Source organism: Gymnodraco acuticeps, unplaced genomic scaffold (genome assembly GCF_902827175.1).
Source record: "Gymnodraco acuticeps unplaced genomic scaffold, fGymAcu1.1, whole genome shotgun sequence".
Classification (NCBI taxonomy): Eukaryota; Metazoa; Chordata; class Actinopteri; order Perciformes; family Bathydraconidae; genus Gymnodraco; species Gymnodraco acuticeps.
The window spans coordinates 2347081-2359279 of NW_022990981.1; the positions used below are offsets into that span (position 1 = coordinate 2347081).

Consider the following 12199-nt stretch of genomic DNA (forward strand, 5'->3'; position numbering starts at 1 on the left):
TGTGTGCATCTTCTCTGTGCATCATCTCTGAAAAAAAAAAAATACAAATGTACAAAAATCAACATATACACTTTTGCAATTCTATAAAATAATATTCACCAAATTTCACCTGCCTTTTGTTTACATTTTTTGAAAATAATATTACCATCTTATTGGTTCTGCCCAAGAACATTGTCCTAATTAAATGGTGGATTTTTGTTCTGTTAGACTTTAAGAAAACAATCCATCCTAGCATATGATGTTTCCAAATGATTGGTTAATTTTAATGGTCAACAACATAAAAAACTGTTTATGAAAATACATTTTTGAAATAGGTTGCATATTTCTTGCGCACATTTCAAGAGTGGAAAAAAAACACTGGTATTACAATCCTTTAAGTTTTAATGCACTTGTATGTATATGTATTTTTATATGATACAGAATTGTTTAGCCAAGACATTATATTCCTTGTTTGTTGCATCTTGCCTGCTATGATCCTCTTGAACGAATTATCTTGAATAATAAAAAATGACTTATAAGGGCAAAACACATATACAATACAGAATACCCAAGTTTACTGGCCTTAACCTAAGTGATATTTTTGGTAATAAAATTATTTCATGTAGCACTGACAGGAAATGTACATTAAAAATAGTTTGTAAAAAAAAAAAGACTTATTTAGCTTTCTTGCCAAGAGTTAGATAATAAGATGGATATATACAGTATCTCGTGCCTGGCTGCTAAATCTGAAACTCAAGCCAGAACATAGTTACCTTAGCATTAAGACTGTAATGGGGGGAGGTATGAACCTAGCATGGTTCTGTCCAATGATTTAAACAAATCTGCCGACCATCACCTCTAAAGCTTTCTAATTAGGAGACTGCAAAACTAAACCAGGCCCTAAAATAGTCTAACATGTAATCCCCAATTCACACTACTTCAGTTTTAATGTAGCTACAAGCAAGCAATATAACATGTATTAAGTTAGCTTTGTGCTGGTAGGTGTGTTTTCACTGTTGGACAGAAGCAGACAGTAAGCAAAGCGAATAGCCTGCTAACTGTGCCTTCATGTTTAATTTGCAAATAATGAGATTGATGTTCATCTTCTCATCTGACTCTTAGCAATAACTCCTAGTTGAGGAATGATTTGTGGTTTGATAGTATGTGAAAGATGAATAACAGCAGAACAATCAACCCTGTTGCAGCCACACTCCATGTGACAACATGAGTAAGTGCAATCTAATTTGTCAAGGAAACTTAAAAAAATAACTTTTATAACAGCTGTATAATACTTAACTTTGGTAATGAGTTCATACAAAAGTAATGCTCTGATCTGGTAGACAGAACACGCAGCAGGCACTGTGGCTACTATAAGGCATCTCACTCAGCATTCATTTGGTCCCTGACATCAGAAGGCAGAGTTTCAAACAGTGTCTCTTCCACTATAAGGCCACTGCGCTTCAAAGCATGACAGCAACCGAGCTCTTGTGGCAGAACCTCAAAGTGGTTGCACTTTAGGTCCAAGTATGTCAGTAGAGCCAGGTAGGAAACTTTTGGCGAGAGTATGGACAGTGAGTTTTTACCAAGCTTTAGTATTTTGAGCTTTTTGCAAAAGAAGAGCTCATCTGGTAGATTTTCGATTTTGTTACAGACCACAGAGAAATACTGTAGACTCTGAAGGACTCCAATTTCTGGAGGGATGAATCTGATGTCATTGTTGGACAGGTCCAGGTAGCGCAGCTTGTTGCACAAAAACAGGTGTGAAGGCAATACTTCGATCTTGTTGTGGCAGAAGTAGAGGCGCTCTAGGCTACCAAGCTTCTTGATATGCTCTGGGATATACATGATACTGTTGTACCACAGTTTGAGGCAAGTGAGCTTTCGAAGATGTTGGAAGCTGATTATCTCTTCTATTGATCGCAGGTTATTCTCTTTCAGGTCGAGCTCTTGCAGGTTCGTTAGGCTGAAGATTGCATGTGGGATGCGTTCCAGATCACAACGTACTAGCTCCAGCTCAATCAGGTTGGTCATCTTTTTCAAGTTGTTGAGCATTACTAGCTTAGTGCCATCATTGTGAAAGTATAGCCGAAGCAGATGGCTGGAAACATCAACTATAGACTGGGGTATCTTGGTCAAATTACTCTTGAGGGAGAGCGTTTTCAAACACTTCATGTCCCGCAGCGACTCAAGAACTATGTTTTTGGAGGCGTCAGGGCACAGAGACCCGGTGAGATAGAGCTCCTCTAAGTTGCGCAGGCCGTACATCCAGTTTGGAAGTTCCCTGTTATCATCGAATTTAACACGAAGCACTTTCAGGTTCTCTTTGAGGAAGGAGGTAGCTGTTGTGTGCAACTTTAAAGAACATTGGTAAAGAGACAGCTCCTGAAGGTTCTCCAGCTGAGAGATTGAGGCAAGGATGGTGACATTGTTGATGATCTCTAGCTTGAGTGACTGCAGCTCTGTCAACTCAAAGACAGTGTCAGGTAACCCCGGGAGCATGAACAGCTGGAGTTCAAGTCTGTTGTTGCTGTTAGTCTGCAGTCTCTGACGCAGTTTCTCCGCGGTCCACTCATGATTGAGGTTGAGCTGTTTTAGTTTGTTCTCACTGACCTCGGATAGAAAAACTGCAAATCGCTTAGAATACAGAGGGTCATATTGATCAATCATGTGTAGCATGAAGGCAAAGTCGTTCTTGACGTCTGGGATGTCATTGATGCCCGTTTCCTGACGCACATACTCAAAAGAGTATTCTTTCAGTGAGCGGTAAAACAGCCAGTAAGATGTGTAAAGGCTTGTTAATCCATAGACAGCCACTAAACACAGGTAACAGTAGGAAAGCTTAGAAAACAGATGAGCCATTGTGTGATTACATTCAAAGTTTGTGTAGCCTGTCATGTCCTGGATCTCAACTACACAATGCACTCTATTTCGCACTTTATTCACTAGAGAACTATTGTAGGCAATGATCAGGAGGAATTTGAATACCTTGAACACTGTCTGCCGTACGTACATAAGATAAAGGATATCTCCTTCCTCAACATGCAAACGGAACTTCTTCACCTTTTCAAAAAGAGCTTTTGCTTGTTCACCCTCTTTTTTATCAAGAACACTCGCTGATGGCTTGTCAACCACAATCTTTTCGGGGATCGACCTGAGGGACTGTGTCTTCTCCAAGCTTCCTTCACCAGGAGACACGGTGATGTTGGACCTAAGAGTAATGCTCTTTTTATCCTTTTCTTCAGGATTTTCTCCGGACACCTCCGACAAAGCTCTCGTGGTCCAGGGAGAATCAAAGCACTTGCCAAGCATGGAGATAAAATGCTCTATTTTAGAGCTGGAGCCAGGGAATTTGAACCAGAAGTTGCTACACACCATGAAAATGAGTGTGTGTATGAGAACCAGATAAGGAAAGTACTTGGCATACCAATGCAGAGCCTTCTCGTAACACATCTGATTGATGAAACTGTACTGTTGAAGATCCAGATCGGTCTTCAGGCCGGTCATTTCTCTTGGTGCGGCAGAAATATTGGGTTGCAGGTGTAACAGTGACTTTACTTCCACTTCACTTGTGTTCTCTGGAGGCGGCAAAACTCTCTGAGGAAGGCATATGATTTTATCTTGCATTACCTGAAACAAAACGTAGGAAAAAGTTAAAGATTAGGGTGAAGGTATCATAATGTTAGAATGATCAATCAATTATGATGCTGAGCAGGATCAAGTTTCTTTTTTATCTTCCTTTCATATTTTCCAAAGCAGTTTAATCTGAGACAGCTGATGAAAGAAATAGTGAATACTTGCCTAATCGGACACAGAGACCACTGTAATAGAAACCTTATGTGTAAGCTGAACCTGGCATTAGACACATGATTTTCGAAGCTGGATTTCCCCTTGAGAAAGGCAATTTCTTAACCATGTATAACACAAGCAAAGAAGTCTGACAACACTCCACAGCTGGCTCAGTAGAAGCTTGTTCCCATCTACAAACATGCACTGACTCACTGCCAAGGAATAGCTCTGTAAGTGTGCTAACGGTAAACAGAGTAATATAAACTGTTGCATAAATAAAAGGATTTGAAGTGACCAGGCTTCGGAGCAGATCAAATGTTACTGGTTTCCTCTCTAACCTGATTTCGATAAATAACATGTTTACTGAGTGCTAGTTATCATACTAAATATTGGCCAAAAGCTTGCAATAGTAAACAACATGAAAAACAGATGCTTTACTCTGCAATGTAATAACAGGAAATGGGCACATTGATTCAATAGTGGCAGGGCTGTAGGGGAGGCATATTGTGCACTCTTTACAGTACAGCGGCAAATAATCTGAAACTATTATGTATCTGCAAGCAAACTACTCAGAACATTATTACTATGGTAAGGCTATGCTGTTGTGCTGCAGGACATCACAGACTGAAATGAAAAGTCTGCCGTGGTCTGTATACAGAGGATTATACAGGCTCAGTCTCTCTCTGTTTTTCTCCTTCTCACGTTTAACGCAGGGAATATCGTGTGAGGCAATGAAGTAATTACACAAAATAGCATGTTGATAAAGTTCTGACTTGGGAAGTAAGCTTGGCTACATAAATAATGATCCGCTTCATTTACAAACTATTAGATTATGTCCAAACACTGTTATAGCGAGACTGGGAAACAATAGCTGCTCCCAGCCTGATAAATATCCTGTGAACAGTTGTTTTGAAGAATGTTTTGGTATCATTTCCAGTATTTGCACAACATAGTATTGCAGCAGCCAAACAAAATGCTCCTATTTTCCCCACTGAGAGAGAAGTTAAGTGCCAGGCCACAAGACTTTGGAATCTCATGTTTACTAAAAGGGGCTGGGTGGGAAAATGTTTCCACTGAAGCTGAATGCTTCCTTTGCTGCACACAGGCCAGGTTGTAAGATAATGAGTGTCTTTGAGCTGGTGCCAGTGCATGAGACACAGCAGTAATGTTCTATAATGGTCTTTTAGAGTGCCTAAACATGAATACAATAACTGTTGATGTAATGAAAATTAGAACAATTCATTTTTTCTCGTACACATGTTGCAGTTTGAACTAGATTAGCGTGCATTAGCTTAATTTCTCCCAGGCTTTTGAAGAGATGATTACTGTTGAAAAGAGTAAACACAAGCAGCACAAGTCATTACAAAACATTATGCTTACAGTGTGTTCTCTTAAGAAGAAACATCATGGTGAGGCACGGTTACTGACCTGAAGAGTGCATCCAAACACGCCAATCATGAGCATGACTACGGACAGGTAGTCAGTGAACACATCCCACCACGGCTTCAGGACTCTGAACGCTGGCTGCTGTTCAGAGAACTGCCGGAATTCCATCACAGGAATCATGATGCCTGTGAACAAAAGAGTGGAACGTTAGAGCCACCTCACAAATAGTTTTGGCGATAGGGAGGTGAAACATTACAATATTTAGTAGGCACTAGAAACTATTTTTATTCAGTTCCAGTCACAACAATATACGTTTTACCTTACATTCATGTCTCCCTTAAGATTAATTGTAAATAATTTGTTCAAACCTGAACTGTCAATATATCGCGACTTTTATTTTAGCTCAAATCATTTGTTTGTCTTTAGTGCTAATTAGCTAACCTTAGCATGATAGCAAGATAAACTTTGACCCTGGTAAACATTACACCGTCGAAGCATTAGCATTTTAGCACTGTCATTGTGAGCATTTTAGCATACTATTAGCGTTTGGATAAAGCTTTTTTATAAAAGTCACCCATATAAATTATATTAATACATAAATGTGTGCATTAATAAGTGTGTGGCAACTTTAAATGACGATTGCTAGCTATTTCTTCCCCTTTTTGGATAAAGATTAGATTATTTATTGTCCTTTCACATAGTAAAACGAAATGAGGTTAGGTGGAGTCCCAACTGCCAAAGCCAGCCTTTAGATTGGCTCTTCAGAAAACCACAGGGGACGTTACGGAGACCAACAGTAGTCCTATGGGAAATATGATCCTTAACCTGCAATGAAAGGAGCCATTGCATAGACATAGCATAGTGGGTGAAGCAGGGGCCTTTCTCAGCTTCAATGTGAACTCTGTTTCAAATTGTTAGCACAACAACATAATTAACTAACAAGGTGACCAGGGTTAACATACCTGAGAAACATTAAGCAGCTAGCATAGATGCAGCCTTTTCTTGAAGTTCAACTCAAAACCCAAATAGTCCTCCTTTCCCAGAACCTTGAGGTTTCACACCTTGTCTAATTTGGCATTAACTCAGTGGGAAACACAGACCACTAAATACATGTTTTAATTAATCTGATGAGTCCCTCTCTAATGGAGCTCCAACATTATACAGAAATACATTAAAAAGTCATTATTTAAAAGTGAGTGCACACAGAATAGTAAACTATGATTAATTTGGTAAAACTTGTGTTTTTAGAGATGATCTTCATAGTCCAAGAAGCCCACGTGTTTGTTAAGTGGCTTTAATGAACACAACGACAAAACTGAATTACACCGGATCTCCTTTTACTCCCAGCATGCTCTTCAAGCTTTTAATCCCTAAAGAGTATTGAAACACTTGTCTTTGTTAACAGATGTAGCAGGATAGAGAGTGGTTATCCCTGCTGCAGCCTCCTGCTCACATGACTGTGCTCACCTTCTGTAAAGTGCTTACTACAGCAGCCAGTGTCCTATTTAGTAGGTTGGCTGCAGTGTCATTCAAACTTTAACAGGTGTAGGCGATGACAAGTCTGTATAAGCACTGATGTTTGTAGTTAGCAAAGTGCATTAAACGGCCTGCTGGAAAAAATGTAAACAAACATGTCCCGTATGTGTCTAAAAGTTTAAGCAGGTATTATGAATAAGCTACAATGAGCCAGAGAATAAATAACAGTGTTTTATCATCTGCAGCTCCAAGGAGCCACAGAGTCAGGTGCTGTCAATACACTCAAACTGTGGTTCATTATTCATTTAGCTGGAAGGTAACTTTGAGTATGTTGCAGTGTTTCCCACAGATCTGAAATATACTTGGGGGGGTGGTGGTAGCGGGGGGGTTGAGGTGACGTGCCTTTGTGACGTGCAACAACATTAACATTAACCTTTCTGTTGGTCGCTTGTTAGCAGACCCTTCACGCCATGGCAGAGCGAACAGGTACATGGGTTACTATTTTAAAATGAATTTAGGAACCTATCCGTGTGATTTTAAGTGGGGGTGGACCTCAAACCTTCTAGGGGGGTCCGGGGGCATGCTCCCCCGGTAAGATTATTTTGGAGTTAAATGCATCAATCTGGTACACTTTGAGGGGGGAAATAAAGAGACTAGATCTATGGAAACACCTATATGAAACAGAACTGTATACATTTCAATAATCATTAAATCATGGCCATAACCAATAACATACCATTTCCAATATGAAAAACACTGAAACTTGTTTATTTATTTATTTATTTTTGGTTCATTTATAGTTGTGAGTGTGTCTGGGCTCCTGAATCAGCCTCTCCTGTCTCCCTCTCTCCTCTCCCCCCTGCTCCTCTCCTCCCTTCTTCTCTTTGAGGCAGCAGCAAGGACTAGTTTTAGCTCTCTTTTTTTATTCATGCATATTTTACTAATCACTCCCCCCTCAAATGGAAATATGTGTTTACATAAATGGTGACCAAACCGTTTGAGACCCACTGAGAACTTAGACTAAGTTAACTATCTAAACACTCAGAGAGTCCTTTACCTCGCCTGAGCTGAGGTTATCCCGAGCTTGAATGACACACAGAGACCAATCAAGGGCTTTAATTTATGATCTGTATGACAGTGGCCATGTTGGCAGGCCACATCATGTGGACAGCCAGTCACCCTGTGTGAGGCAGGCCACTTAACAGGCCAGGCCATCGAGAAACCCCCCGGTCTTCCCGATGGTCAGTCCGGGACTGGGTACAGGAGGCGTAGAGCGAGGGATCATTGTCCACAAGTTAATCGATCACAGATGGTGTTGTGGTCGCGGACGAATTAAAAAAATAATAATAATACAAAATCAAAATAAATAAATGGGTCGCGAAATATACTTGGGCGGACGTTAATATACCTGGGCGGCCCGCCAAAGTAAAGTCTATGTGTGGGAAACCCTGTGTTGCTGAAAGCATTGGGGCTTTATAGAGAGTTTATATAATTGATACTTCAATAAAGGTTTTCACACAAAATATTTGATTGATTCTTCCATCTCACCATCATAAACAACAGGAAGGCTGGAGAGTGGATGTTGTTTACACTGAACTGTCTGCTGATAGTTATGGGTGAGTTCAGGCATAATACAAGAACCATTTATCTCACTTATGGTATGTAGCTGTGCTGATGTTATGAGCCAATGTTTGAGATATCTATCATAATGGAATTTAGTTTTTTGAACATTGAAAAATGTGTATTCAATAAAACAAACATCCAACAGCAACACTGACATTCAGTCACAATGATATCTTGTTGCTTGTGTTATACACAGAGCTCGCTGTGAACGGATTTCAATGGAACTACTTTTGGTCCCTGTGAATCTGAATCTATGTTAACCCAGTTTGTAAAGTCTAAACAAGTGCAATTACTAGTATTTTACTTAAGATCAATGTTGAGGCACTTTCATTTGAGTATTTTTACTTTTTTTGAACCTCGTGCTCCACAACATTGCAAAAATGTGATTTTAGATCCATTAAATGTTTTTGGCAGCTTTAGTTGCAAGTGAGTTACTTGAACACATTTTTTTTTAATATACAGAATAATAATATCGGGTTCCCAACCTTTTTCAGTGTGGACTATTTTTCTTTTTACAATTTCCTGACCTCCTAGTCACACTGAATAATGAAAGGTTGTGATGACGGACTGACTATTGTAGACTAATGACCTACATTATTTCAAAATCTGTATATTTATGCTAGGGGAGTGACAGATTAATAAGGGTAAACTGCAGCAAAGAATGAGAGGTGAACTTTATTAAAGCCAATCATAACCTACAGAGTTAAACTAATAACGCTCAGCTCTTTTTTTGCAGGAATCACAGATCAGCAGAGGTAAAGAAATTCCGACTTGTAGTTACACTCCAAACACTCAACATTTCCCATCATGCAACTCTATAGCCTATTTCATTAGATCCTCTATGCCTCCAACTCCACATCAAAACTTTGTAATGCAGGCTTTAAAGCCCACACAGATACATCCCTAGTGACATTATCCATATCAAATAGGTGAAGTCCTCCTTTAGGGGTCAGATACAAATTCCAAAGACTTAATAGAGATGCAGGAATGAGTCATAAAAGCTGAAATGAGTCAGCATCTTAGCACAACACAACGGGTAACGTCGTCTTGTAGTGAATGGTTTTTTGAACGGATTAGATACCTGAAAAAAAGTTGGAGAGGAACACAAGCTAAAGATAATTTAACGTTTTGTTTTACAACATAAACTACGTCAGTAAACACTCTATTGGGAATGACTGGTTTCACAGGGACTAGAAAGGGTGTCCTAACACGCGTCTAAATGAGACTATAAAACGTCATCATGTCAAACATTAGCCGCCTTTAGCTTAGCGATGGTGATGCGAAGTCATGTGACCACGATGTAGTTTGTTCATAAACTAATGTTAGCTTTTTTATTCTGGCTATTGCATTTACGCTTCAATGACTATGAAAGTGGCATCAGTAGAGATATATGCTGTTCAAAACGTGTCATAAACTTGTGTTAGCCACAGATCTTATTTCCGCAAGGTTCCCACATCCAATGGAACATTCCCTAGCTTTTTGTCTAACTCCCAGGTCAGCTTACAAAAACATGTCATTACTGTAACACTCTATTCCTAAACGTAGGCTAAATCAAATACGTATGTGTCTATGAGTGGAAAGTGTGGAAAACAGATGACTGTATGATACCTTTAAAGTTGTAATAACTGGGTGGAGTCATGGAAAAAGAAAAAAAGGGCAGAGAGAATAGATGCTTTGGGTCAGTGTGTGAAGCCTGTGTTTAGCATTAGTCCTCAGGAGAGTTCCTGTCTTTCCCCTGGATGAGTCAGCCATTGAGTGAGCTGACCAGGCCCTCCTATCCTTGTCCCTTCCTGACAGGAAATGTGTCTGAATCCCAGATCTCCAAAAACAGACATGTTTAGAAACACACCCAGCCCCAGGCAAACAAAAAGTCCTGTCTCGTTAAGAATGTGGAAAAAAAAAAAACATCTTGGCAGTTATTAATGAGGCACACTTTTTCTAAGTTAAAACGGAAGCTCCTGAAAAAGTGCAAATACAGTCAGAGGAGCTGTGATTCATCCTGAGGTCAGCACTAACCAGCTATAACCGTTAGAATATGAAGGACATGTTAAAGAGAGAGTTGATCTCGCCTTTAAGGCTGTGAACTAATGCGCAGTCACACCGTCCGTGTACCCCAGGTAAACTATCGGAATGCGGGTCGCAGTGTAAATAAGTGACGCTCCGCAGATAGTCCACACACCGGACCGTGTCATGGCTACATCGCAGCAGTGTCGGTGCTTTACCTGGCTGTAGAGGAGAGCTGGAGCTGAGGATGTGAGCGGTGTTTTAGGCGGTGGTGATGTGTCGGATCATGGTGTGCGCGGTGCGGTCCCCTCTCTCTGCCCGCAGACCTTCCTGGATCCTCGGCAGCCCGACAGTCCTGTCAGACCGAGAGAGGCGGGGCCTCAGGAAGACCGGCTGAGACTGGGGGTGTTTCTCAATGTCGAGGAAGGCTGCTCCAGAGCCATTAGGCTTGTTTGAGATGAGCTGAGGCTCGCCTCGAAAGTAGACGAGAATAGCTGATTGCAGCCGGGGGAGGTCTCAAAAAGCTTGAGTCGGAGCTCGGAGTCGGCTTGACTTGGTTTGCATTTATAAAGAATCCACACATGTGTTTAATCGTTAATGTCAGATATGTACTAAGTAAATACATGTGTTCCTGCTCAAGATCAGATTCAACTTTATTGTTATTGCACAGATTACAGTACTGAGACAACGAAATGCAGTTTAGCTTCTAACCAGGAGTGCAAAAAGCAGTAAAGTGAAAAGTAATGTACACAATCTAGAATAAAATATAGAATTAATTGAATCATGAATAAACAGTGAGGAATATGAATACACTAGATCAGTGGTTCCCGAACTTTTTGTGCCCAAGGCACACCAAAGGACAAGTAAAAATCTCAAGGCACACCTATTGTGCAAAATAGCCCTTATAACACGTGTTATCACTCATATCATGTAAAATATCTGTAAATGTGCATAATTATTTACTAATGCCAAATAAAATGTGACAAAGACAATTATATTACTCATGAAATATTTATTAACGAAATATTTCAGAAATTAATTTGAAACTTTATCAAATTATAGGCTTCATCAAAGCAGCAACACACTCATTTAAACCAGACAGGTCACAACATTAAAAATGAGGCAAAGGAAACTCAGCAGAAATTCAGCACAGAGAACTGTCAATGCAAGGAAGCTGCATTGTCCATGGTCCTGAACTACAAATTATAAATGTAACATTTCAGCAATCAGCATTGAAACATGTGCTATTGTAAATATTTTGCCGATTTACAAATTAGTGAGATACACAGGGCCGCCCCTGGCCAACTTGGGGCCCCAAGCGACATTGTGAGATGAGGCCCCCCCAACCGACAGGAGTGAAAAAAAATGTTTTTGGAAACAAAGTAGGCTACTTTGCAAATATAATTCCTGTTTATTATTATTATCAACACTTTTTTATGCAGTGAGGTAAATGGTAAATGTAAATGTCGTTCAGTATGCGTTTACAGGTGAATACGTCTGCATTTCCTGCCAAATACTAGCCTCAAAAAGATTAAAATATAATTAATGCAAATAAACAACTTCTACTAATAATAATAATCATAATCAATTCAATAATATAAATACTATATTGTTTTATCATAATATAGTTGTAATATAGTCAAGACAAAACATGCTTATGACATGCTCAAAAACTGATATTTCTTAAATCTGTATTCAAATGTACAGTAGTTCCCTCTGTCAGCAATGTATCAACAACTACACACACTTCAGTATTTCTCTGTGTTGTGGTTGACATGATGATGACTGTTAGGAGTTAAGGGGAGAGGCTGAGCATCACCATGAAATGTGCAAATTGACATCAAAATGAATATAAGGGGGGAACATGCTCCATGTTTTTTAGGCTGTAAACTTTAACTGTTATGTAAGCCAAGTAGACAGACAGTGTATCACTCTTCCTCCTGTA

At 39.7% G+C, this 12199-nt stretch overlaps 1 protein-coding gene across 2 annotated transcripts; it reads right to left on the reverse strand.

Moving 5' to 3' along the window:
- Window positions 1-238: 238 nt before the first annotated feature.
- On the reverse strand, window positions 239-10622 carry lrrc8c (leucine rich repeat containing 8 VRAC subunit C). 2 transcript variants are annotated; one of them, XM_034235701.1, is made up of 4 exons: window positions 10473-10560; window positions 5194-5336; window positions 5021-5090; window positions 239-3606 (listed from the first exon to the last, which is right to left on the reverse strand). In XM_034235701.1, the coding sequence occupies exons 3-4, from the start codon at window positions 5051-5053 to the stop codon at window positions 1360-1362; spliced, it is 2280 nt and encodes a 759-aa protein (XP_034091592.1). In that variant the 5' UTR covers window positions 5054-5090; window positions 5194-5336; window positions 10473-10560; the 3' UTR covers window positions 239-1359. The 2 variants fall into 2 exon arrangements, with proteins under 2 accessions (XP_034091592.1, XP_034091591.1); XM_034235700.1 differs by lacking the exon at window positions 5021-5090 and having other exon boundaries at window positions 10473-10622.
- Between the last annotated feature and the right edge of the window lie 1577 nt (window positions 10623-12199).